Source organism: Sceloporus occidentalis, unplaced genomic scaffold (assembly GCF_023333645.1).
Source record: "Sceloporus occidentalis isolate IW3139 unplaced genomic scaffold, rSceOcc1.0.p SCAF_1, whole genome shotgun sequence".
In the NCBI taxonomy this organism is placed as follows: domain Eukaryota; kingdom Metazoa; phylum Chordata; class Lepidosauria; order Squamata; family Phrynosomatidae; genus Sceloporus; species Sceloporus occidentalis.
Window position 1 is genome coordinate 136,674,479 of NW_028316981.1, and position 27,801 is coordinate 136,702,279.

General features: G+C 41.5%; 1 protein-coding gene across 2 annotated transcripts in view; it reads right to left on the reverse strand.

Moving 5' to 3' along the window:
- LOC149322259 (tether containing UBX domain for GLUT4-like) overlaps positions 1–27,801 on the reverse strand; it is a 130,753-nt gene that overhangs the window by 61,271 nt on the left and 41,681 nt on the right. Inside the window, exons 1-5 of one of the 2 annotated variants that reach the window (XM_089538117.1) lie at positions 25,800–25,891; positions 19,462–19,519; positions 17,554–17,627; positions 15,584–16,028; positions 9,032–9,171 (exon numbers count right to left, since the gene is read on the reverse strand). In XM_089538117.1, coding sequence (XP_089394243.1) covers positions 9,032–9,171; positions 15,584–16,028; positions 17,554–17,627; positions 19,462–19,519; positions 25,800–25,876 — 794 coding nt within the window. In that variant the 5' untranslated portion in view covers positions 25,877–25,891. Of the gene's footprint in view, positions 1–9,031; positions 9,172–15,583; positions 16,029–17,553; positions 17,628–19,461; positions 19,520–25,799; positions 25,892–27,801 lie in introns of those variants that run through there. The other variant, XM_089538108.1, reaches the window with a different exon arrangement.

The window sequence follows — 27,801 nt, forward strand, 5'->3', positions numbered from 1 at the left end:
CCATAGTGGCAAACAGCTCCAGGGAAGGAGTTCCCCAATGTGAAGTAATGAGACGAAAAGCCGGTGGAGACAGAGTCCATTTGTGCTGAAGGACCTTGTCTCTGCTGAGGGAGTCTGCTAGGACATTGTCCTTGCCTGCCAAATGTACCACCACTGGGTGGATGGGATGATTATGGCACCACATCCAGAGTTGTTGTGACAGATGAAGAACAGAGGAGTGGATTCCACCTTGTTTGTTGATATAACAGACTGTGGTAGTGATATCTGTTACCACCTGGATGACCCTGTGAAGGAGATGATGCTCGAAAGCCCGAAAGGCTTTGATGACAGCTAACCATTCTAAGACACTGATGTGCATCTCCATTTCTGATGGGGACCATCGACCCTGTACTCAAAGATCCTTGTAGTGAGCTCCCCAACCCATCATGGATGCATCTGTGGTGACCATCCTGGAAGGCTCTAGGATGAAAGGGCATCCCCCTGAGGATGTTCTTGGGAATGGACCACCAGTGCAGAGAGTTGCGGACATGTTGGGGAAGCGTCAACCTCTTGGACTGTTTGTCATTGAGGTGATCGAATACAGAGAGAAACCATTCCTGTAGGGGCCTGAATCTCAGGTGCACCAAGTAGGTTATGGCTGTGGTAGAGGCCATGTAACCTAAAAGACATTGGATGTCCCTTGCTGTGGGACAGTCCATAGAGAGAACAGAGTGAAGATGAGCCCATAGGCTTTCTGCTCTCCTCTGACTGGCTCTAAGATGGACTTGGAGGGATTGACAGTCAGGCCCAAGTCTGTAAGGAGAGAGAGGGTGGTGTGAACATCTCGAGCAACTGCATGTGGGAGGACGACACCAGTAGCCAATCCTCTGGGTAAGGAAAAATCTTGATTCATTGCAGACGAAGATGGGAGATGGCCACCACCATGCATTTTGTGAAAACACGGGGTGAGGGGTGGGAAGGCTGAAAGGAAGGATGGTATATTTATAGAGATTTTTGTCAACAGCAAAACCAAGAAATTTGCGGTGCTGGGGCCTGATGGCAACATGAAAGTAAGCATCTTTCAGATCGATTGATGCAAACCAATCTCCTTGATGAAGAAAAGGAAGAACGGATTGGAGGGTTACCATCTTGAACTTGTGAGGCCTGATGTAATGATTGACGCCCCTTAGGTTGAGTATAGGGCAAAGGCTGCCATCTTTCTTTGGCACTGTGAAGTACCTGGAGACAATAACTGTAGTCTACAGCTGGGTGGAATGCGCTGAATGGCACCTTTGTTGAGAAGGGAAGAAATCTCCTCTTGGAGAGGAGGGGAAGATGGAGTGGATCGAAATACGCCATCAGATGGAATACTGGAATATAAAACTTGATAGAGGTGAAGGGAAACAACCGGTTTGTAACGATAGGATAGAGAAGGATGTTAGAATTGTATAAGAGTTGGTAGAAATAAGAGATAAAGGGGTATTATCTACTGGGGTTTTCCGGGGAATTAGAGAATGGTAGCTAAGAAGTCAGCAACAAAAAAATAATAATAAGGGGATAGGGGAGGGGGGAAAGAAAAGAGGAATAGAAAAAGATCTAAGGATATGATGAATATGTAATGTATGGTTTTAATGTGTAAAATTTAATAAAGATTATTAAAAAAAAGAAATACGCCTAAAGGTGGACTACTTGAGAACTCTATGGCATAGCCTAAATGCACAATGGTGAGTATCCAGGTATCCATGGTGATTCGACATCAGTTGTTGTAGAAGCATCAATGTTTGGGAAACAGATGGGAAAGCAAGAAAGAATCTGGAAGGGTCAGGCAAGACAGTGGTGTTGTCCCAACAGACACATCAACAATGAGATTTAATGGAAGAGGATTTCTTTGAGGACTGTTGTTGTTCTTGCTGGGGATAGCGGTGTCTGTAAGGCCTCCTAGAAGACTGTTGAGAGGAACCTCTGTATTGTGATGAAGCAGCAGAATGAGGTCTAGAATAATTGGAAGGGGCAAACCGAGGATGCCACTGTTGTTTGCGGTATTGTTGTTTCTGGCCTGTTAACACTGAGACTTTTGCCTGTAAGACGTGCCTTAGCCAACGTGTCGAGAGTAATCAGTTTTAGCTGCAAAAAGGCCATCACCTTCAAAGGGAAGGTCTTCAATACACTTTTTTAGCCTCATGAGTGAGATCAGTGGATCTGAGCCAAGCGTAACAGCGAAGCACAACAGCCCCAGAGATGATTTTGGTAGCACAATCAGCAGAACGTTTTGCCAAATGGATCTGCTGATTAACTAAAGAAAGAGCCTTAATGTAAAAATCAAGGGCAGCCACCTTTTGCTCTTCAGGCAAGTATAGGATGAAATCTGCCATCTTGTCCCATAGGAACTTTTGGTAGGCGCCCATGCATGCTTGCATGTTACCCACTTTGGCAGAATGGGCGGCAGAAGAATAAAATCAACGTCTAAATATGTCGAGATGCCTACCTTCTTTATCCACTGGTGCAGAATGAGTTTTGCCAGAGAATTAAGACGTAGATTTGAATTAGGAGTAGGGTGGGTGAACAGATAAGGTGCAATGTCTGGTTGAACCCTGTACAAGCCTTCCAACTTTCTAGATGCAGGTGGTACAGATGAAGGTTTCAGTCAAGAAAAGTTCATGACATCAGATAAAGAAGCCAAGAATGGAAAAACAGCTGGTGAAACTGCAGTGGTATCAACAATCTGAAAAACAGGGTTTGGGAGCCACATCAACCCGGAGACCTATAGCCTGAACCATCCTCTGGACCACATCCGAGAAAAGCTGAACATCTTCATTCAGAGATTGAGGTGTAGTATCTTCAATTTCTTCCTGGGGAGATGCAATGACAGGAGGAGAGACTGGTGACATTTCTGTGTCATAGGCAGATTCCCCAGTAGACTGTTGTCATGGCCAGCCAAGAGCAGGTCTCGGAGGATGGGGCTCCTCCAGAGCAAGAAGTAATTGAGGTTACACCAGGTGCTAATCCTGCTCCAGTGCAAGAGGTAATTGAGGCTACACCAGGTGTTAATACTGCTCTGCCAGAATCCAGCCCTGATCTCCCAGCCCCAGAGGAGGAGGCTCAGCCAGGTCCTAGTGCTGGTGGGATTCCTCTGGTGGTACAGCAGCCTAGTGGTGACTCTGGGGAGGAACCAAGCTTGCTATAGACAACGCAGGGCTGAAAGTGCTGGCAGACGCAGATCCCAGAGAATTGCTGAGAATTAGCAAATCAGCCTCAGGTGGCACGGGGAAGAGTTTCCCTTACTTAATGAGCAGAGAGACACCAACTCAGCACCAGAGTTTATTGCATGATCCTTTGGTGTGACTGCTGCCTGCACTGGCTCCCTGTATCTTGACTTTGGAACGGACTGGACTATTGCTACCCTCTGGCTGACCTGACCCTGGACTGGACTGTCTATCGTGATCCCTGTTATCCTGGCTTTGGCTTTTGGTTTGCTCTTTCTCTCACTCCCTGCAAGGTTTGTGGACTATTTCCAGCTGCATAGCTAATTACCTTGTTGAGCCATCCTTATTGACGTATGTTTGTGTGTGCTGGCTGCAGTCCAGGACAACTGTGGAGGAACAGTAGGTGTGATGAGATATCTGTATAACAGCAGGAGGAGGCATAACTTGGCATGTTGGTATCGAAGACACAAAAGGGATGACAGCAGGGATCGGTACTGTTACCAATGTTGACAACAGAATTTGAGCCTCCAGCATCAAGTGAATAGGTGATGCTGGGGGTCGGAAGACTGTAGCTGTGGTGCAAGGGACAGACAAAAGTACTCTGGTGGCATCATATTCGAGACAAGACTCGTGAGCAAGTTGTGGAGAGCGGGACCAAGACTGAGATCAACATTGAGAGGGAAATTTGTAGCAAGGCTCCCTATAGTGGTAGCGATCCCTGTAAGATGGAGAATAAGACCTATGGGAAGAAGGGCGTTCTCTCCAATGTTCTTCGGCATGATACCATCTGATGTACGGTGCCAAGGTGAATCTCGATAGTAGTGCCAGGAAGATGACGCCAACAACTCAACACGGTCTCTGGATGGTCTTGGAGACCTGTGAGATTTGGCAGGAGACACATCATGGTGTCGAGGGGCTGATGGAGACAGTGAAAGTCTTTAAGCCTGACCCAGCAAGGCAAATTTCTGCGTTGGAACCGATGTAGGAACCGGTGGCAGAAGAGACACCGTTGGTGGCATATATAAGAGTATCGGGCCCGAAGGCAATAGAGCACTCAATGATGAGGAGGTCAAATCAAAACCCCCGATGTTGAGTCTGAAACAGTGATTGAGATGGGGGGGGGGCTGCAAAGCTGGCAACAGTGTCGGCAGAGGAAGCAAGAAAACCATAGTAGTATCTAATGCTGATGTTGCTGTAGAAACCGGTGTTGGGGGCGAAGCAGATATCGAGGCCGAAGAAGCAGTAGGCAGTGTTGAAACCTTAGACTTATGCTATTTTTTAGATCTCTTGACGTCAAAATCACTTGAGACGTCAGGCCTTTTTTTGGCTTTCTGAGGATGCTTGGCCTGCGAGGCAGAGGGAGCCACCTGTAATGGAGGGGACTGGGCAGTAGATAGTGTCTGCGACATCGATGGAAGAAGTTCCAATGCGACCGGTGCCAATGGCCGATGGGGTTGATATCGAGCCTGACATCAATGCCGAGGTCTTAGAAATCAGTGGGATCCTTGGAAGCTTGGAGATAGGGATCAATGCCAAAGGATCAGTTTGAGACAAAGATTTATCAGTCTCTGAGGGAACGTTCCCAACAAAATAATTTCAGTTGCTGGGCTTTATTACAAAGAGTCGTGGAAGTGAAGGAGCAGCAAATTGAACAATGGTCGGTGATATGGCCCTCAACCAAACAAAAAAGGCATTTGGATTTTTTGTGTCGTGTTTTTTAGATTGTAAGCCTGAGGTTAGGGTACCATCTAATTAAAAAGATTGTATGTACAGTGCTGTGTAAATTTACAGCACTTTATAAATAAAGGTTAATAATAATAATAGATTGTCCATTGATGAGGGCAACTTCGCGACTCCAATCAATGCAGAGCTTAAAGAAAGATTTAGGGGCCATAGGAGGCCCCAAAGCAAGGAGCCCGTCTGGGCAAAATTAAGCAACAAAATTACTTGCTTTAAAGCTCTTTTTAATAACTATAACACGGGAGAAATCCAGAGTGTTTCTCTTACGGCAGATGAAAAAGAACTGAAGATGGAGCTAGATTGGCAGGATTGGGCATGCTTATTACACAGGAGTGGGTGGAGCCTCCTGCCAATCTGCTCAGCTTTTCAGCTTCTGAATGGAGTCTCTGCACAGGTGCAACCCCTACTGTGTGAGGCACAGAGACCACAAAAAAGAACCATCTGTAACTTGGAAGGTATGATAAACTGGCTGAGACTCGGCAGGGCCAGAATGGATTGGATTCCACCATTCACCTGCAGAAATTGCTCCTCTTGATTAGAGGTGTGACGAAAGCTTGTTGCTGTTCATTAAACATGGGTTTTGAGGTCTGAAATTTCACATATTCTCCACTGAAGTGTGAAAATTTACGGATACTTCATTTGCAAAAGAAGTAATGGGGAGGGCACTTCAGTGGGAAATTAAAAGTTCCTTTTTTTTGGTTGAAATAACAAAAGTAACAGTGCCTCAACCATTTGTTTTAACTGTGTGAATCTCAAATGACAATTTGAATTACTCCACTGGGCTGCAGAAGGGGAGGGGGAGGAATTCCATTCTAAAGATAAACACAGGCCATCCTTCCTTGTTAGACTCTGTGGAAGGGAAAGACAGCTGAGTGTTTTATGTCCCTATTCAGTCATCACCAAAAGATCCATTATAGCTTCAAATTATAAAAGTATATGTATGCATTTCACATGCACCTTATATAGTACATGAAATATGAAGCTACAGTAGGATTACCAAGATACCTTGATATTCCCCATTTTAATTGTACATAAAGAGATCTTGTAGTATCTTTGAGACTAACTGAAAGAAAGAAGCATGTAGCATGAGCTTTTGTAAACTCTACGGAACCTCATGTTTCCAGCCTTTCAGTTACTCTCAAAAGTGCTACCGGATCCCTTTAAATACTGATTTTCCAGACTAACATAGCTATGTCTTTCAATTCTACCATTTTAATTGTGTTAGTCTTAGTGAAGACAACTTGAATTACTCCACTGGACTGCAGGACGGGAGAGGGAATTCCAGTATAAAGATAAACACAGGCCATTTTTCCTTATTAGACACTGTTAATGGAGTTGCTAATTACAAGATGAGTTAGGGAGGGGAAGGCAGCTGAATGTTTTATAGCCTTCATTTTTCAGGGATTTGTCAGGAATGCTTCAACTTCTTTATGAGGGGTGACTAAGTTGAAATATCTCATTATCCACAGAGGAACAAGAAGAGTAATAAAATTTCTCAGTCCCTTCTGGGATGGAAAGAACAAATGTACAGTGGGCCCTTGTTATTCGCTGAGGTTTGGTTCCAGGATCCCCCATGGATAACAAAATCCATAGATGCTCAAGTCCCATTAAATATAATGGCATAACAAAATGATGTCCCTTGTATAAAATGGAAAATCAAGGTTTGATAGTTGGAATTTATACTTTTTTTAACATTTTCAAGCTGTGGATGATTGAATCAGTGGATAAAAAATCCGTGGATAAGGGCCGACTATACCCTACACTCCTGATGTTGTTTACTGGAACAAGCTCTACTGCTCTCTCTTATTGAGTAAGGATTTGATCACTTTGGACAACAGCAATGGAGGGGGGCATGTAGCGCATGGTACAAAAAAGAAGTTGACTGACAGGAAGTACTCATGAATCTGTGCTGATAATTCTCCAGGTTCAAAGAAAGTGAAGAGCCTGTAGTCAAAGTTATGTTTTACATCCTCTAGCTCAGCTTCCAAACACACTAACCATTCACAATGTGAATTTTGCCTAAACAAATAGGACAGTGGTCGTAACAGTTGGAGTGGAAGATCTTACCCTTGCAGCTGATACACTTCTCAAAGTATTACCTGGAGGCCATAACGCCTCAGGCTCCATGAAGACTGCTTCTTCCAACAACAATGCAATGAGAAGACAATAAAATGCATGATAACAGAAAGTACAAATCCAAGAGAAGAAAAAACAACAAATAGAGGAAAAGATAGTGACAGAGGGAAAGAGAAGAATTATGGAGAAACTGAAAATACTATTAATCACAAGGGCTCATTCAAAGGCACAAATGACCAGACCTTCCTAACTGAGCTGCACCTGCAGTGGTAGACAAAAAGGAACTGAAGGGCTGTGGGAATCTCATCTAGACATGCACATTGAATTGGCAGAATTCCTGCTGAAAATGTTAAACTTAGCTCTAGAGGGTTTTGATCAGTCTTGTGCAGGTGCAAAACAACCCAAACATGAGTCACAGAGACCAGGAAAAATCCTTTCATCTGTTCATTACTCTTTCCACATTTTTTAAAAAGCCCAAACAAAACAAATGAATCAATTATATTGAAATTTATCACAAGTCCAACTGCTTTCCCTTCTGTTAACACTATTTGCCTCCTTTAACGTTTCCATATTGCTGCATGTGCTGTTCACATGGCACTTTCGTTCTGATTTCCAAAACACAATGATATTTATCACGACAGTAAAGTTGGTTTCCTATCTTTGGAATCAAAATTTCCCTTTAAAATAGGACAGAAATGAGATCTAATAACAGTATATCATATAAATAGAAAATACTGCTTTCCAGAATGTTAATATCAAATACAAAGCAAAAAGTGCACATTTATTTTAATCCTGATATTCTTCTACAATTGTAAAACAGAAATCCCTTTTTAAGGATAGGAAACTGTATAACACAAGAGCCTCCTCTGGACCACCCTGGAAGTTTTGGGAGAACCATGCTCATTTATCCTCATGTTTTCATACTCTCTCTGATCTTCAATTGTGTTTCTCCCCTGAGCCTGGGTCCCATTCTGTGAACACGGCCTTTCACCTGTGACTGAGGATTTCGGATTTTCAACTGGATAGTATCACCACTTGGTGGAAAAAGGAGAACAGACACACACACATACACAATACTGACTTAAAAGTGGCAGGGATTTACTTTTTGGCTTAGCACCTGAGACTTACACTGAGATCAAAGGGAACTAAATAGGACTGCCAATAAACAAACAAATCATGAGCTTTGTTGTTCACTCATCTATCTTCTTTTCAGTGTTTATACAAGTGTCATCTAAGCAACTGACAGCTGAGGAAGAATTTCTAGCAACTTTGTGATGCATAGACTAGTTACTGAAAACCTACAGGGCTTAGGAAAAGAAAACATCAGTTAGGATAATTCTATCCTAAAGAATAAACTTCCAGCTTTGCAGGAGGCAAGAAATTGTTGTCCAGTTGTATTTGTGAATCCCTTAGGGACAGAAATGTGTTTGTACTGAAAAATTATTGTAGCCTGCTCTGAGAACAGAACAATTTTTTACATTGAAAATTAAAAAAAATCTAAGACCTGTGATTTGATCATAAAATCTCCACTATCTAGATTGCATATTCAGTGTAAAAACATTTTTCTTCCACTTCTGAGTCTATGTTAAAACTTCAACCCTATGTACAAATACCTGGGGGGTACATACCATTGAAATTAAGTCTTTATTTCTGAGAAAACATTGTGCCTATGTTTTTTATCTTAAAATCTAGATGTGTTGACTAGTTGCTGAAAACCTACAAGATTTAGGAAAACGAAAACACTGCACCTTTGATTTTAAGCCAGATGTTTCAGTTCTTAGGGGATAGAAATGCAATTCTATGTTGAGTATACATTTTCTTAGTTGGAAAGCAACACGCAAGACCCCAAATCTCCAAGAACATGGAGGACACTAAGAACAATAGGAAATGAGATGAATTTTTCTCATTGTAGCTTACTGAAACAATTCTTTCAGAAATCAGGCTGACACAGACCCATACTGTAAAATATGTTGCATCAAGACTTTGAAAAATATGATTTAGGAGGATTAATTTGTTACTAAAAATAAACTTACCTTTCATTCTGGAGTTGGGCCAAACGTTTCCTGACATCATCTACTGTAACCTCAAAAAACTCATCAGGAAGATCTTGTGCAACAGAATCCTTTGGCTGTTGCAGATCTGGATGGCACACAATTGGCTCTCTGTCCAAACACTGCAAGAGAATGCAAACTGAAGCTATGGTGATTGAATCCACAAAGATCTAGATTTCTGGATTTAGAAAATGATGCCTTTCTATGATATCTGGAAAATCCTACAGAGGACTAGCTGATTTATTCACTGTATATTCATATATTCTACAGAAAGATTTTTATCACTGAACACATTAAAATGTAAACATTGCCGAAAGTACAAGGCATACACCTCCAGGAGCTGTTATAATCTCAGAATTCATGTTTGAATCCAGCATCTCCTTCAATATACAAATGAGCATAAGAGAAAGGTTTCCAACCTATGTGTTCTCATGCAAAAAAATGAAAGATCTTTTGGAGAGCACACATATTAACAGCAGTATATAAGATTAAACAAACATGTCTTTTTACACTTTTGATTTGGTTGGTGAAGTACAGAAACAAACATGAAATAAATCTTAAGACATATCAATCAGGCTAACACACACAATGTTGAGATATATAAAAGAAAGCAGGAAGTTAAAATAAATTTAAATGTTAATAATACAGAAATTCTAATAACCAAATGTAGTTTAACCAATGGTATGAAGTGTATTTTGTCATACAGTAGTGATCAGGAAACTAAAAATGGCTCAAAATAATTACCGAACCTTCATGTATAAGTATGCAAACACTGAGAACACAAATGCTCCTTTTGGTTTTAGGATATTTGTCCCCAAAATAAAATAAAACAATGGCCTGTTACAGACTGCCAAAATAAAGCTGCTTCGGGTCTCTTTGGAGGTATGCTATTTAAATGATGCATGGGTCCTAAGAGTCCAGAGGTCGCGCCAAAGCCACACTCCATTCCTAAGCACTGGAGGGCAGCTTTGGTGCAGCTTCCGGATTCTTAGGGTGCATGCATCATTTAAACAGCATACCTCCAAAGAGACCCGAAGCAGCTTTATTTTGGCAGTCTGTAACAGGCCAATATATAGAAATGTGGAACTGATTGGTCCATTACTTATAAATCACTGTTTAATTCAAAATGGAAGCTAAGTCAAGACAGTTTTTAGGCTATGTTTAGTTAGCTAGTCCCTATTGCAATATACACTTTATACAACTCAACAAGATGATGATCAGAAAAATTTTATACTCCTACTGCAGTTTGTACTATAATACTTCAATGTTACAGTTATGTGTGTGTGTTGTGTGACTTTAAGTCATTTCCAACTTATGGTGACTCTAAGGCAAATCTGTCATGTGGTTTTCTTGACTAGATTTATTCAGAGGAAGTTTGCCATTCCTTTTCCTCAGGCTAAGAGCATGTGAAACCTGTCATCCAGTGGGTTTCATGGCCAAGCGGGGAATCGAACCCTGGTCTCCAGAGTTATAGTCCAATACCCAAACTGCTACACCACACTGGCTCTCTCTTACAGTTGTGACAGTATAATTTTTCTATATGCTCTTTATGTTCATTACATTTTTTTTAATATTAAAATTTCTATACTATCAAATCTATTTTCACTTCCTACTTTATTTGTTGTTATGATCCCAGTTTTTAGTATTCATTGGTTTGGTAAGTCGCCATGTCTCTGTATTCACAGTATGAAAGGGGCCACTATTCTTACTACAGGAAAGATGTTGTCAATGGAGGATTGCCAGGTAGACCATCAGAATGGCTATAGATAGCTGCACATTCTGGAGAAACTGAACAACTTAGAAATTCTCCTCCAGAAGCGATAAGCAAGGCTGCTTTCATCACACTCAAAAGCCAATTGACTTTACAGTAGTTTAGCAGATTTTATAGCACAGCCAGATCACTGTTTCTTGTTGTTTTTTGTAAGTAAAATCCAACTTATGGCAATCCTATTGTACAGTTTTCTAGGCAAGATTTATTCAAAGGAGGTTTGCCATTGCCCTCCTCTAAAGTGGAGAGAGTTCTCAAGGTCACTCAGTAGGTTTCAGTGGCTGAGCAGGAATTTAAACCCTGGTCTCCCAGAGTCCTAGTCCAACATTCAAACCACAGTGTTGTGCTGGGCTCTAGATTACATTCCAAGCAAGCATCCTCAGGTTCCTACTCCATCAATGTACAAAATCTTCCTTAGTCTGCAGTGAGATCTTGCTAATTCTAATTAGTAAGATAAGTTGCTATGCTAAGTTGACTGACTAACTCTGTGAATCTAGAGTGAAAGAGTGATGGCACCACTTGGTCTGTATGGTTAATAAGATGCTTTGAAGGGCAGCATCCTCGATCGTCAATGATCTGCCTGGCCAGACCCCAGACTCCATGAACTTGGATGTTCCTATTTATAATCACACCCACATCCCCATGCCTTAATGTCTCTAGCACATCCCTGTCTCTACTCTCTTTCCCACCCACACATCCCCGGACATCTACTGTCCTATCTTACCCTCACTTTGCATCACCACCCCTCCCGCACCCTGAACGAGCCCTCTGGGAATAGAAGGAGTCTCTCTCAATTGTCAGTAGAGACGACACAAATTACAAGGCAATGTCCTCTATTTGTGGGCACGAGACAGTAATTTGGGAAGTTAAAAGAGTGAGGTTGCGTGGGTGGGACCCTCTGCTACTTTTAGAAAGTCGACAAGAGTTGGGCCTAACTAGAGGGTGAAGGAGCCTGATTGTAGCTTTCCCTGGGCAGAAAGCACAGGGAGTACTCATGAGCTGCCAATCTGTCCTGTTGCAAAGACGACTGTCGCCTAACCCTGGATGTTCAGAGACTGGCAGTGGCAACACAGGACACATAACTATCTTGTAGTGACAGCCAGAGACTTTCCCTCTGGATTACCAAGAGGAGTGCCCACCTCACAAAACCTGGGTGCTTTGTTATCTCTCTCTCAGCACAAGAGATATCAAGATACAACTGTTTTCAGTTATTGAAAAATGACTACTGGTAAAAGAAACCAGCCATTAGAGGCAACCTCAGTATAAAGTGATGGTGAATGGGTCAGTAGGTACCATTCTATTTTCTTATCTGTAGAGCGAGTTTCAGGCAAAACTGACATGGGCAGGAATAGTTTCTGCTACAAGACTAAAAATAATATATGGTCAATAATATATGGACTCCTTTTAGTAAAGTTTAGAGGAAAAGATACATCACATACCATATCCAGATGTTCCCCTGACACCCAGGAGAGAAGCTACATCCAAGATCTATTAGCTAACATCCAGCCAGAAAATCTTTATTTATTCTAAGATTGTATTCTACTTCCTTATTTCAGATGCAAGACTACTGAGTTAATCATCAGACAAATGTCATCCTCCAATGGCAGGAGGAAGTCAACTATAGATTAAGATTTTTTGGAACATTTCATTTATTTTATGCAATATATAAAAGCATGACATCCACAACTAATTTGATAAGTATTAAGCAGGATTGCAATACCACTCACGGCTGCAAAATCTAGGGGACAAAGACAACATTACAATAGGAAGCAGTGTAGCCATTTGAGGTCATTAGGTTCTAGGATCTTGAGGTCTTTTCCAGACACTTGTGCAACTGGCTTGGTATGAAATTCATCCAAATTCAGAGCTGTCAACATTCAGCTCCCCTCTTAACAGCACTGACTGCTCCGTAACTGAAGCAAATCCCAGAAGGGCTATGTCTAGAAACAAATAATTGACTTGAAAATAGAAACAATGCAGCACATTCCTTTCCACAGACTGTTAAATAAGCCCAGGACACTGACAACTTCTAATTTTGCTCAGAATGACTGCCAAAAAAATGGAGACAAAACGAATAAGACCTCCTGCATACCAAGCCTTTCCAGCAGATATCATATGATGTCATTTAACAGGTCAGCTCTTGGCTTTGGATAACTGGAGATGAGTTTCTGGGCAGCGTTTCAGTGCCCATCAACATCATACAATTGCTAGAGGTGCTTCAAGATATGATCATATCAGAGTGAGGACAAGAACTAACCATGATGCATATGTGTAGTGTGTGCCACCACATTTTTAAGTAATGGTAACCCATTACAAAAGGCGCTCAAGAGGAAATAACTGTGAGAGGACTAGCCCCTTTCACCCCATTCAGTTTTGATAGCCAAACTTAGCCCAATAAATTCTTCAGTAAACAGAATAATTATAAGCCACCGATAACTATAAGCCCAGTGTTTTGGTCATGACACTGAAAGTTACACATTATACCCTTGTAGTACACACTAAAAAAAAAGTAGTGCACGCTGTGCCTTTAAAACAAGGTGCTGGGTAAAATCAGCGACTCTCTCCCAGTGTGGAATACTCTGATCTCTGGGGGAATTTCGAGTAAAGCTACCTACTAATAATTAATGTTTTGACATCAAAGTCAAAGCGTAGCTTGTCTGTAAACCATCCCAAGCACAGAAATAGAGGGACGCCGGCACAGATTTTATCCAGCCTCCTCCATCAAATCCAAAAAACCACACACAGGCACAACATTAATGGGAAGATTCTTTTGCTAAAATGGACCTTTGATGTTTAAAAATAATTTGTTTTGTTTTGGTTTTTTCTTTCTCTTCTTTCCCTCTCTAGACTGAAAAGGGACAAAAAGCAGATGCCATGTGGCCAGCCCCATTCTGAGGCTGCTGATGAGAATAAGGCGAGGGAATGGAAGGAATGGAGAATGCAGCGAAACATAATCAATCAACGGCAAAGGCACCCAAGATCAAAGGGCCTGAAAGCAGCAGTCAAAGTCGCATGCTGTTTAATATGAGAGAGGGAAGCCTCTGAGAGAACCTGCAGCTTCTCAAGACAGCACTCTGGTACACCCCCTGAGAAGCGGAGCTCCAGGGGGATCTTTTAAGTGTTCTAGGGAGCATAAGGACCCCTCTCAAAGTTGTAGAACAGGTTTCCATAGTGACAGGCACAACAACCTAAGAAGAGTTAGTGTTGGCTTCAGTCCAGCACTGAAGCTAAGCAAACTCAGTGAAAGCCAGCCAATGCTTCATCATCCCTATCTCCCCGGATCAAATGAAGTCTTTCTTCCATACCCAAATATCAACAAGACAGAACAGATCCACAGTGAATTGTATTACATCTAATCAGGTGGCATGTTTATAAAACTGCAGGTAGTGGCAAGGAGTGGACAAATATTAAATTCCAAAAAGTAATATTAAATACAACAAAAGACCACCCAATTCTACATGTTCATGAATATCAATGACAAACATAAAATGTTTGTGACTCATAACGTACATTATTTGGAAGAAGACACCAACGCCTAATTTCATCCTCAAGCATGTCAGAAAGAAAAGTCTAGACATGGGCTGGGGCCAGGGCTGCCATTTTAGTATTAATACAATTCTGCTAGTTTTCACACATTTCTCCTGCAACTACTATTACTTAATCATTGTTGTGACTTTTCTTTTTTGAGCTAGTTCAGTCACAATAAGAACAAAAATGTAAGGAATTCTACAGTAAAAAGTCAATCCTAATTTCTGGAGCAGGGGTAGGCAATCTTTTTGAGCCGGGGGCCGGGTTGCTGTCCCTCAGACAACTGGGGGGGCCGAACCCAAAAAATAAATAATTAAATAAATTTTTTTAAAAAATTAAATATATAAATAAACCAGGACAAATGTAGGACAAAATTTTCAAATGGAAGACACTTTTTTAAAAAAATGGAGGACAGATGAAAAAATTTGCTGATTTTTTTTTAAAAATGTTAATATAAATGCATGTTTCTGAGGCTTCTATAGACAATTGCCCCCCAAAGGCCCCGGCGGCAATCGGCGGCAGGACCGGGCTGGGGCCGGTCCCAAGGCCTCGCCGGGCCGCATCCGGCCTGCGGGCCGCAGGTTACCTACCCCTGTTCTGGAGGATAGTGTCAAGTAAGGCCTCACTGTCATCATCTTCTCCATTGGTTTTTGAGATAGTTCCATGCTGGTAAATTACAGCAGCCAAATTACCACAAGTTAAGAAAATTAAAGAATGTCTCAGCAATGGAAGTCATTCTGAAAACACAGGCAACACTGAAGGAAGTTTTGATTTAAAAAACCAACGTCCATTTCTGTTTTAGCACAAGTATACAGTTAACGCTCTGCCCCTGGTCATGAATGTACAGTTCAGTAGCTGTGCTCAAAACTTGCGATCTGTATGGAAAGTCCAAAAATCTGTGTTGCCAGACCTGTCATTATCACCTACCCCTACAAACTCAGAAATGTTTTAAAATACACTTTGATAAGTGATATTTGTTCCCATTTTCTCCACCATCTTCTTCCTATTCAATCAAAACAGTGAGTGAGTCAAGCAATTCAGAGACCAATTTCTATCCAAGCTATCTCCCATCTATAAATGTCAGAGGCTTCAGGCCAGTAGTTTACCCTAGGATTATGACAGTGGAATCTCTAAATACTAACAAATCTTCTCCACCTCTTCAAAATCAGTCCCAAAGGAGAAGAAGCAAAGAGAAAATCCCTCTACCCTAGAACACTGTAACTAAGCCAAACCACTACCTCTTTTTCCTTTAGTTTTTCTTGGCTGTTCTTTGACTTCTTTGGCTTGGAAGGCCCTCCAGGACTGGACAGGGATGTTGGTAGATTTGACAATGGCACATCTGATGCTGGAGATATCATTGCTACAGGAGAGCTGCCACCACCCAGACGCTGTCCACCACCTACAAATGGGACAAATGAGGAAGGCACGTGTTCTGAGGGAGGCTGACATGCCACTGAGTTGTCCTCGGGTTCTTTATTCCAGTCTTGCTTATCAGTACATTTCTTGGTGAGTGCAGGATCATCACTGAAGCTTGAGCTTGTTGAGAAGACAAGTGTGTGTGGCACAGGTGCACCTACTGGCTCTTTCCTAGAGGATGTACTTCCTGCTAATTCTTTAGAAAGATGTTCTGTGTTCCCTGTTTCTGCATAGCCAGAGGATGTGGCTGTCTTCTTTGTGACTACCCTAGAAAAAGACAAAAAGGAAAGATGTTGAGTAGTTATTGGCACTCCAAATGTTGACTTTTCCCCTTACTCACAAGCAGCCCAGGTTAAATAAATCCCCCAGGTCACTTCCTCAAGAGAAGAACAAACAACAGCTTCTGAAAAGCTGAACACGTCATGCTCCACAAAAGTAATGACTAAAAATAAATGCCACCTTTTACATGAACTAAAGCAAGCATTTTCACTGAATGGCTCCAACTCTTTGACATTCAAAATTGGGCAAGAAAGGTGAAGACTGCAATCCAAGGTCACATCTGATGTCATACAGAAAAAGAGGCAGGCATACTTGTCTAGTATTAAAAATGGAGAACCAAGTCCACCTCTGTTCCCATGTTAGTCAGAGACTGTACCAGAAATGCAAAATAAAGCATATAAAATGATTAACAATAAAACTGGGATTGGAGGGAGGAACATACAAAAATAATGGAGAAAGGAGCATACAAAAAAGGTACAGTATCTTCTGTATATATCAACAGCCAGTAAAAACAATTCTCCAGACAGACATGAATACCTGCTCTGTTCAAAGCAACAGCAGCACACTCAGGGCTCATTCCTTCTTGTATTTAAACCAGTTTGTGATTCGCCTTCACTCCGTGTTGGTAAATCAATTCCAAAAGGTCTGTCATTCCCACTATGAAAGCTGATCTTTTCATTATCTCCTTGTAATTGCACGCCATTACAAACAGCAGATGTCACCCCTCCGTGTATATTCAGGTTGCAAAACCAATGAATCGAATCTTCTATCAATTTTTTTTTTAAAATGATAGAAGAGTCAATTCATTGGTTTTGCAACTACTTGCCTCACTGATGGCATGTAGTTGCAAAATCAATGAATCTAATCAATTTTATTTCTTTTCTTTTTTTTAAATCATGCGCCCATAAGCACAAAGGCAGCACTGGGGGGAAGGGAAATGGTGGATCTACCAAAAACTGAGGAAGGATGGCAAACACCCCTCTGCCATTAGTCCCTCCCCTCCAGAATGATGCAATTCAAATCCGTCATTCCCGCTTGTTGAACACACTTTGGAATCAATTCTTTTCAAAAGAACTGCTAGGAAACTAGTGTCTTGGAAAAAACGTGTGAGGTTTTTTTTAGTGTTTGCCTTGTTTTCTCGTGACAGAAATCGATCAAAGTAGGATCAGAACCGGTTTCAAATGGGAACGATGGTCATCTTAGCAATTCACTTTAAATCATAGTGGGAATGTGCCCCTAAAGGTTCTGGCGAGAGTTTTCTCTGTGCTCCCCTTTAAATAAAACAAATGGGTTATAATGTTCAAATTCCTTCCAGCAGCACTGAAGGTGCCAGCATTGGCAGCAAGCATATCTAAGCAGCAATTGTTGATAAACAAGCAGACACAATTAGCAGTATCTCTGGCCATTTTCTAAAAAGCACCTCTCAACCCCTAACAAATGATAAATTTATTTCTTAAGTGAAAAATAGGGAAGCAAAGTTTACTAATAAGCATAGAAGTTTGGTTTTCCCAACCTGATAATAGCACTGCCTCCTGTCAGGCCAAGTGACTTCAGACTTGTTTTCTCCAAAGCAGTTTTTCCAGTGACCTGCAATACAGATGGATGCAGATATTTTGTTTATAAACTCAACTTTTAAAGGGTACCAAAGATAAATACAAGATCTTATCTCTTATTGTCCCTACTATAAGTGTAAGCACTTCTGTGCCTTTTAAATATCTTGTCATAATTCAGGGTCAGAGGATGTGCCGTTATTTTTTTTTTAAAGGACCCAAATTCAGTTCTTGGCATCTCTTGTTGTAGCATTCTCAGGTAGTAGGGCTAAGAAAGACCACACCCTAAGGTTCTGGAATGCCTGACTATTATTTTCTATTTGACATTTTTAATTTGTTGCCTGTTTTACTGAACCCTTTCCTGTATTGTTATGTATTATGCTATTATTTCTTAGATTGTATGCCATGGGCAGGTTTACTCTTATCTAATTTATTGTTTGTATGTACAGCGCTGTGCAAATCTACAGCGCTATATAAATAAAGCATAATAATAATAATAATAATAATAATAATAATAATACTGTAGTACAGGGCCAGACAAATCATTGCTTCACACTGTCAGGTTTTTCATGTATTCAAGTAGTAATTTAAATGTGCCTAATTGGAGAACCAGCATGGTGTAGCGATTTGGGTGTTGGACTACGACTCTGGAGACCAGGGTTTGGATCCTACCTTAGCCATGTAAATCCCCTGTTTGACCTTGGGCAAGCCACACTTTCTTAGCCTCAGAGGATGGCAATGGTAAACCCCCTCTAAAGAAACTTGCCAAGAAAACCCCATGACAGGTTAGCCTTAGCGTTGTCATTAATTGGAAACAACTTGAAGCCACATAACAACAATAATTCAATATTAGTAACTTAAATATGCTTAATATAGTCGGCCCTCCTTATACACAGATTTTTTATACACGGATTCAAGCACCCATGGTTTGAAAATGTTCAAATAAAGTATACATTTCAAATATCAAACCTTGATTTTTCCATTTTTTATAAGAAACACCATTTTGCTATGTCATTATATTTAATGGGACTTGAGCATACACGGATTCTGTTATACATGGGGGATCTTGGAACCAAACCCCAGCATATAACAAGGGTCCACTGTATTTGCTTACATTTCTTATCCTGGTGGAAAACAAAGAAAAGGAGCACAATGTTTACCAGCCAAGCCTGTAAAGTTACTCCAGTATTTCATTTACAAGATGGCAGAATCAGAGCTTGCTCTCTTATAATCTCTTCCTAAGCCAGGACTTAAACTGTGGAATGTGTGGCCCTCCAGATGTTGTTGTCTGTAGTTTCCATCATCCCTTGTCACTGCTCTGATGAATAGGGCTGATGGGAGCTGCAGCCCAAACACATCTGGAGGTCCACATGTTCTTAAGCCCTGGCAAAATTAGTGATCTGTACAAATCTCAGCAGGAAATACAGGGGAAGTTGGCATTTGTGTGTGTGTGTGTGTGTGTGTGTGTGTGTGTGTGTTTCTAAAACATTGACATATAAAAGTATTAAACAAAAACAAAAATGCTGCAGAGATCAAAACAAGGAAAAAGCAAATATTTATTAAAATGAAACCACTGTTGTGACTGTTGCGCTTTAAAAGAACTTAAACAGACAAACAGGTCATTGAGAATGTTTTATGGGTTTAGAGGCTCGAGCTGAACGACCCATGATTATGTTCCAACAGAGAGGTCTTTTTTTCTCCCCCACACAAACACATCTAGCTTTGAAGAGACCAAAGAGCTTCCATTTCCCTTCTTCAGTGAGCCCAGAGAAGAAACACATTTTCCAGGCTGGAAAGCTGTGCAGGGTATATCTTGTTATTTTCAGTGCCAGATGAAGGGGGATGGCAGAGAACAGGGTTTGTTGACTTACCTCATCTCGCATATAAATACAGACAGGGAAGACTTCACAGTGGTGCTCCACGTATTCCCTGCAAGGGAAAGGAAAAGCAAGCATGCCTCATTAAAAGAGAATCCTGTGTGGCCTCAGGCCCATTAAAAAACTCCTAATCTAAAACCTATATTCCTGTATACATATACATATATAGCTATGTGCAATTTCCCAAGCCTAGCCCAACCAAATAGCCCTTGAAGTAGGTATTCCAAGCTCAACCTACATCTATCAACATTAAGATTTGGTAGAGTTCTTCACATACTATGAACTGTTAAAAAGGCAAATAAATGGCTATTAGAACAACTCAGACTTGCACTCTCCCTAGAAACCAAGACTATTATACTTTGGACAAATTATGAAAATAGCTAACTCACCAGAAAAGACTATAATGCTTAGTAAGATGGAAGGCAGTAGGAAAAGGGGATGGACGCATTTTAGGCTGACTGATTTAATCAAGGAAGCCACCACCCTGAGTCTGCAAGACCTGAGCAGATGTTGGTAATAGGGTGACTGGGGTGTGTGTGTGTGACATTCATGGGCTCACCATAAGCTGAAGCTGACTTGATGGCAGTTAACAACAATGCAAGTCACTACTTTTTCAGTTTTGTGTCTCAGAAAAACAATTCACAATAAAGTAACAGTATTATACAGCATCTGGGAAGCAATTTGAAAATGCTATAAATGATTAGAATACATAAGCATGATGTGCCCCAAGTAGGCTCAATAATAATAATAATAATAATAATAATAATAATAATTATTATTATTATTATTATTATTATTATTTCTATCCCACCCCTCTGTGGAACACAACCGGGGTGGCTTACAACATTAAAAATACACTCCTGTATCCCAAAATCCCACCCACCCCTAAAATACAATTAAATGATTTACAATTTAAAACATAGCATAAAATAAAAACAAGAAAACAAACAATAACTGCAGCAGAAGCCAGGGTATAGTAGGTTAGATCTTTTTGGTGGCCAGAGGATCTATTCAGGAAAGGCCTGTTGTAAGAGATCCGTCTTAACAGCTTTTTAAAATCTGTTCAATGTGGTAATGTGACAGATCTCATCCGGCAGGCCGTTCCATAATCTGGGAGAGATAGCCGAAAAAGTCCTCTGGGCGGTAGCAGACAACCTCGTTTTAACAGGTTGCAGCAAATTCCTCCCAAAGGACCTGAGTGTGCTGGGAGGATTATATGGAAGAAGGCAGTCCCAAAGATAGGTTGGACCCAAGCCATTTAGGACTTTAAGGCCCAGAAACTGATAGGCAGCCAGTGAAGTGATCTCAAAATCGGTGTTATATTGTCTCTTCTAGTTGTACCTGAGACCAGCCTGGCTGCCATGTTCTGTACTATTTGGAGTTTCTGAACCAAGTACAGAGGTAGCCCCATTCAGAGTGCATTACAGAAATCCTGATGGAAAGTTACCAGCGCATGTGCCACAGTTGCAAGGTCCCTAACTTCTAGGAAAGGGCGCAGCTGGCGTATCAGCCAAGGCTTATAACAGGCACTCCTGACCGTCGCATTTACCTGATTAGTCATCTGGTACAACAGATCAAGGAGCACTTCCAGACTGTGAACACAGTCCTTTGAGGGGAGTGTGACCCTGTCCAGGACTGGAGATTGTATCCCTATACCTGGGTTTGAGGCCACTACTGTAAGTACCTCCATTTTGTTTCGATTCAGTTTCAATCTGTTTTTACTGCTTTAAGACAATCACTGAGAGGAGAGACACCATCTGAAGTCAGAGCTGAAGAACAAGGCATGGAGAAATATATCTGGGTGTCATCAGCGTACTGATAACACCCCGCCCCATGTCTCTGGAATCTGCCCGCAAGAGGAGGATTTCTGCGCTGCACATATTGTCTCTCTATAGGAACAAAGAAATTTCCTATGACGAGTCCTGTCAGATAAGAGTCGAGTAGTTGTTGTTGTTGTTGTTATTATTATTATTATTATTATTATACTTTATTTATATAGCATTGTAGATTTACACAGTGCTGTACATACAACAAACAAACAAACAAACAAACAAAGGTTTCTGCCAGATGCACTCTAGTTGTTGTCCAACCCACTTCATCTTCCTCAACTTTTCAGTATACCATGGTTGACAATTTGAAGTGGGTTGGAAAGGAAGCTTGTCGATAGCCTTGGTCAGATGGGTGTTCCAGATATTAAAGCTTCGACAGAGTCACCAGCGGTGCCAACCATTAAACCCGCTAAGGCTTTCTGGAATCCAATTGGTTCCATTAGCTTTCGAGGGTGGACCATTTTAATGGGTCCTTCATCCCCAAAGGGGAGGACAGTGGCTCTTAATTCAGCCTTAATCAGGAAATGATCCATCCATGACAATGCAGTGGGATTGATGATCTCCGCCCACGGATATTCCTGTTCCGTACTAAAGACCTCAACGAGGGTATGACTTGCACAATGCGTGGGCCTGACAACCAATTGTGATAGACCCATGTTTGTCATGGCCTTCATGAACTCCTGAACCACACCTGTAAAATTTAATAGACTGGTCTCGAGTGGAGTGTTGAAGTTGCCCAGATGTAAAAGTCTGGGAGACTCCAACAGCAACTCTGAGACCAGCTGTGTCAGCTCACAGGAGCCTGTTAGATAACTGGGTGGACAACTGGGAGTCCCCAAACTCTCCCTAGTCCTCAGGCTCAGGTACATACACTCGAAGTGGACTTTTTTCTGGACAGGTATCCTGGTCAAGGTAAGATTATTCTTGTGAACCAGAGCCACTCTGCCCCCTCACCCACTTCTTCTTACCTGCTCACTAATAGAGTACCTGGCTGGGGGGGCCTGCACCCAAGTTATAGCGCTATCCTCTCCCAGCCAGGTCTCCGTAAAGCAAGCCATGTTAGCATTCTCATCTAGAAGAAGATCATAGATGATATGGGTCTTATTTTTAACCAACCTGGCATTGCAAAGGAGCAAGATAAGGTTCCTCTATACACATTAACATACCCAGAAAAGCATATTTTCTTGAGAACTGCAAGACAGTTTGAAAGTTGCACTTATAGCCTTTTAGCACAATTGCTAGAGGAAAATATTGCTAAATTCTTTCTCAGTGAGATTTATTGGTAGCAAAAATGGATGACCTTTCCTTTTCAATATGATTCTCCTGCCTACAGTTTGGTGATATAGGTAGCAAGTAAGGTCATGTACAATCTACTTCTTCCAAGTGAAGAAGACATTTTCCTAATTGTGCTAAGAGCTAATTGATTAGAAAATGTTTGCTTGAACAGAAGCAACAGAACAATAACATGAAGCTTTGAATTATACTTAACATAAAATTGGTCCCTATGAGGAAATGTTACATGCCACAACTACAGTCTTCAGAAATTAACACAATTCAGTCAAGTTGTAAATATGTTAATACAGTAAATATCAAGCAGAATCTTGAAAAAGCAACTTGTTAGTGATACCTGTGCATGTAGATAGAAAGTCATAGCCTTGCTCAATCTCATCCCTGAATTTCAGTATAATAATAAACATCATTCTAAAGAGGGAATGCAAGTCAGAAATGCAGAGATGTTTCTTTTTTGTTATAATGTTTTAAACAATGTGTGTCCCTAATAGAATCCTTTAAGCTGTATATTGCTGCAGAGCATCCCACTCTTTAACCATGGGATGTCTAACAAGAATCAGCAGCCTAGCTCTCTATGTAACTTCTTGCTCTCAGAACAACAATCCTAGAGAACAAGTCTCCAGCACTCTCCTGTGGATGGATTGCATTTCCATTCTGCAAATGAAGAATGCCTAAAGGCCTTACTTTGTAAGCTGCTGTGTTGCTTTCCTGTGATTTTGCTCTTATATCCTTACCTTACAATGTACTGGGCCTCTCTAATCACAGAAGAACAATTATGACACAATGGGCACATCCTTAAATTTCACAGATATGTCTGGGCATGCTATAGGAATTTTGCAACCTGACAGGTAAGCTATAAGAGAAAACAAAAGATCCACTAGTCTAAATCTGGATATGCCAGGCATTATTATCCAAGACTGTGTCACCCTGATCAAGCCGCCAACAAAAGATGACACACACAAAGATCCCCAAGAGATGAGATTGTATGCAGTGGTTGGAAGCCAGCAGGCCCCTCCTCCAGCTGCTACTAATCCATTATGGGCATTCTCTGAGGCAACCAGACACATCAAACAGGCTGCCATTTCTTTGATGTGCTGTTCTTAGAAGGGGAACAGCAGGCAGATTAGATTCCCTCATGTAGGGATCTGACAGGGCCTGTAAACATCTTGTGTAAGGACTAGAGCATGCTGGAGGAGGAGCTCACAATAGCTTCCAGACTTTCTTCAGACCCAATTAGGAGAGATGGACATTAGGGACCTAGGGGGAAATTCCAGTGGGTTTACCACACTTGTGCTCCAAGAAGACTTGAACAGCGAAAGAATGATGGAGAGTAATCAGCAGCCAGAAAAATGGCTGTGGCTACCAGGACCAAGCTTGAAGCAGCTGTTAAGCCAGATAGGTTACAAAATATAGAAGCACCCCCAACTTACACAATGGCAAAACGTAAGCTACTGAACAAGATCACATATGGCTTTTTAGTGTTCCTAGAATTAAAAATAAGAAAGCATCCAAATAGCTGCTTTCCTATCCCAGAGGGCAGGAAATCCCAGCTGTGTCTCATGGAGTGGTATTAGTAATAATTAGCACTTCTCTTGTGCTTCTCATCTTCAAAAGAGATGCTTTATTAGCACTATTATACCTTAAGCCTTTATCCCAATCTGGTGCCTTCCAGATGTTTTGGACTTCAGCTCCCATCAGGCCTAAGCAGCATGGCCATTGACCAGGAATGTAGCAATTTACAGTCCAAAACATTTACAGAGCACCTGATTGGGGAAAGCTGTGTTAAAGCAAGTAAAAACAAATCTGTACAAGAAAACAGTTGTTATTCAAGCAAGCAAAAATTATCACCTAATGAACAAGCACTGATTTTGCAGACAGCAAAACCTTTCCTCAAGTAGATACAGGACAGCAATAACTCCCAAACCTATACTTTTCATCTAAAGCTAAGGAAATTGTTCTACTTCTAACCAATGTCTGATATCAGCAATGGGCTGGATGAAGGAGAACGGATTGAATCTCAATTCAGATAAGACAGAAGTTCCCTGGTTACTAGTAAGGCGCATCAAAGGTCATTCCTCTTGTGCTGGATTAGACTGCACCTGAACAGTCAGGTTTGCAGTTTGGGTGAACCTTTGAATTAAGTCCTGCTCCTGGATTCAGTGGTAGCAAGGAGAGTATTTGTGAAATACAACTGTGCCCATTCCTGGAACTATCTGATCCAGCCACGATAACACATATTTTAGTTACAACTAATTTGGATTACTATAATGTGCTCTAATTAGGGTTGCTTTTGAAAAATGCTTGCAAACTTCAGCTGGTCTAAAGACTATGTATAGGAGCCAGTTACAAGGAAGACATGACTCTCTTGTTAAAAACAGCTTTACTGGCTATTTTCTGTTTGTGGACACGATTTGGAAATGCTACTGATAACCTAGAGAGTCCAATTTGGCCACTTGGGCTACCTGCAACCTTAACAATCAATTCTACCATTGTTGGTGTTTCAATCCATTTCCAAATCTGAGCAAACAATAGTCTTGCTATTCTTGTCATATATTGAAGAACTAATTCATATTTACTCTCTGATTCTTTGTCCATAACACCCAACAAAAATATTTCTGGTCACATTACAAAATCCCTCTTTAATTTTTCTTAGACCAGTAACTTTTCTCCTTCTTACAAGTCTACCATATATGAAAAAGAGCCATCCTTATTTTGACTTCCCCAACATTGTTTTGAAACATTCTGAAACCACCCATACCTCATTTTATAAAGGTTTTCTTTTAAACCACTATACAAAGTCAATTTTATATTTTCAGACCACTTCCTTCTGTCTCTAATTTAAAAAGCTATTTATATCGTTTTTAACTGCATGATCATCACCTTTACACTAAATAAAACTAATTTTCTCCAACCTCTACGGTAACATTCTCTTATCTTGATTAAATCTGTCCTTAAGTAATGTATAAGCAAACCAGTTAAGATATTTGCCTTCCTTAAGAATCATCTCTCCTGATTTAAACTTTCAGCTGTCAAGTTCAAAGTAAAAAGACCATCATAAACAATATCCAATTCTTACGTGGTAAACGTTCTTTAAAAAAAGGTTTCCTGTGGTAAGGTGACCAATATTATCATATGAAAAACTCTCTGTTTACACTTACACAAAACTTGTAGGAGACCATTTCTAATACAATGATTTTTAACATCAGCACGTACCTTGACTTTATCATACCAAAAATAGTCATGCCAACCAAATCGTAAACTATGGTCTTCATGTTCCAAGAATCTCCCATCTCTAATCAATATCTGCTCCTTCAATGATACAAAACAACAGGTCTCATAGTACAATTTGATAGCAGAGAGACCCAAACTGCCCCTTTCCTCAGCATCATACAATGTTTTAAATTTCATTCGGGATATCTTTCCCTGCCATACAAATCTAGAGGACAGGTTGCATACCTGTAACGGTATTTCTTTGAGTGGTCATCTGCGAATACGTACAAATGGGTTGTACTGCGCCTGCGCAGTGCTGCTCGGAAAACTTCTAGAATCACTGGGCACAGTTAACTTTGCAACTTTTTGGTGGTAGCTCTGCCCATCCCTTATAAGACCCTTGCGTTCCTGCTCTTTCCCCAGTTCCAAAATTTACACCGTGTGAGTGACATGAGAATGAGCCAATGAAGAGCAGGACACTGAGGGGAGGATGGGCGGGATTTGTATGTATTCGCAGATGACCACTCGAAGAAATACCATTACAGGTATGCAACCTGTCCTTCTTCTTCATGGTCTCTGCGAATCATACAAATGGGTTGAGACTGACAAGCTTAGGTCAGCGGCGGAGGGAGTGTCATGAAACCGAAGTAAGGTTCAAATAAAACTGTGTTTATTAATCACAATAAATTATTTGAACCCAAAAACTGTGTCAGTTGTTTTCAGTACTTCAACAAATAGTACTTTAACCTGTTCAAGTGATAAGGCACATAAACAACACATTAGGTCATGCAAGACCTATGTAAACCATATGAATGCTGTAAACCAAGCCAATTCTGGCAAAAGACATTCATTCAACAACTTGTAAACAAATGGAAACGCAGTGCAATCAATGTAAACCCGAAACCAAAACTGCCCTCCCAAAAGCTGCGTCCTATTTGGCCCTGGTGTCCAGCCTGTAATGTTTGATGAAAGTCAAGGGCTGGGACCAAACCGCAGCTTTACAGACATCCTCCAAGGGGACCCCAGTCAGAAAGGCAGAGGATGTCGCTACCGCCCTTGTTGCATGGGACCGAACCCTGGCCAGGAGAGGTCTGCCCAACAGTTCATAGCAAAGGTGGATGGTACCAGCCACCCATTTCAAAAGCCTCTGAGCAGTCACAGGCAGTCTCTTTTTAGGTTCCGAGTAGCATTAGAAAAGTCTCTCGGAACGGCTTGAACCCACAGTTCTGTCCAAATAGAAGGCCAAAGCCCTCCAAACGTCCAAGGTGTGCAAACTGCATTTGGCATCCATGGTCGGGTTCGAGGCCAGGGTCGGTAGGCAGAAAGGTAATGTCGGTGCGGAGGACAACCTTATCCTTATGAAACCTAAGGAAAGGCTGGGCCCTCCGCAAGGCACAGAATTCACCCGCACGGCGGGCAGAGGTGATGGCCACAAGGAAGACAGTCCTCCAAGTCAAGAGTCTCAAGTCCATTGTAGCCATGGGTTCAAAGGGCTTGGATTGTAGAGCAGACAGCACAAGGTCCAAGCTCCAAGCTGGTGTAGGTACCGAGACCAGTGGGTGAAGGTTGTTATAACCTTTCAGGAAACTCTTCACAAGAAGGTCCCTGAAAAAAGAAGGTTTGGCATCAAACTGGAAGTGGAAACAGATGGCAGAAAGGTAACAATTAATGGAAATGAGGCAAATGGAAGCCACCATCAGCAAATTTTCGATGTCCGGGTGCCGAACCCGGCCACTCTGAAGGGTGAGGAGTTCAGGACGGAACTTGAGACGGAGAAATTCCCTCCTGGAGAGGTGGAGTAGGGACAGAAATCACGGCTGTCTCGGCCACCAGGGAGTGATCAGGATAGCATTCCAGCGGTCCGCTGTCATCTTGGACACCATTCTGGTGATCAGTGGGAATGGAGGGAAGGCGTACAGCATCTCTCCTGACCAAGCGAAGATGACCATGTCTCCGAGGGAGTCCTCGTTGCGTGCTTGGGAGCAGAACCAGGGACAGTGGCTGT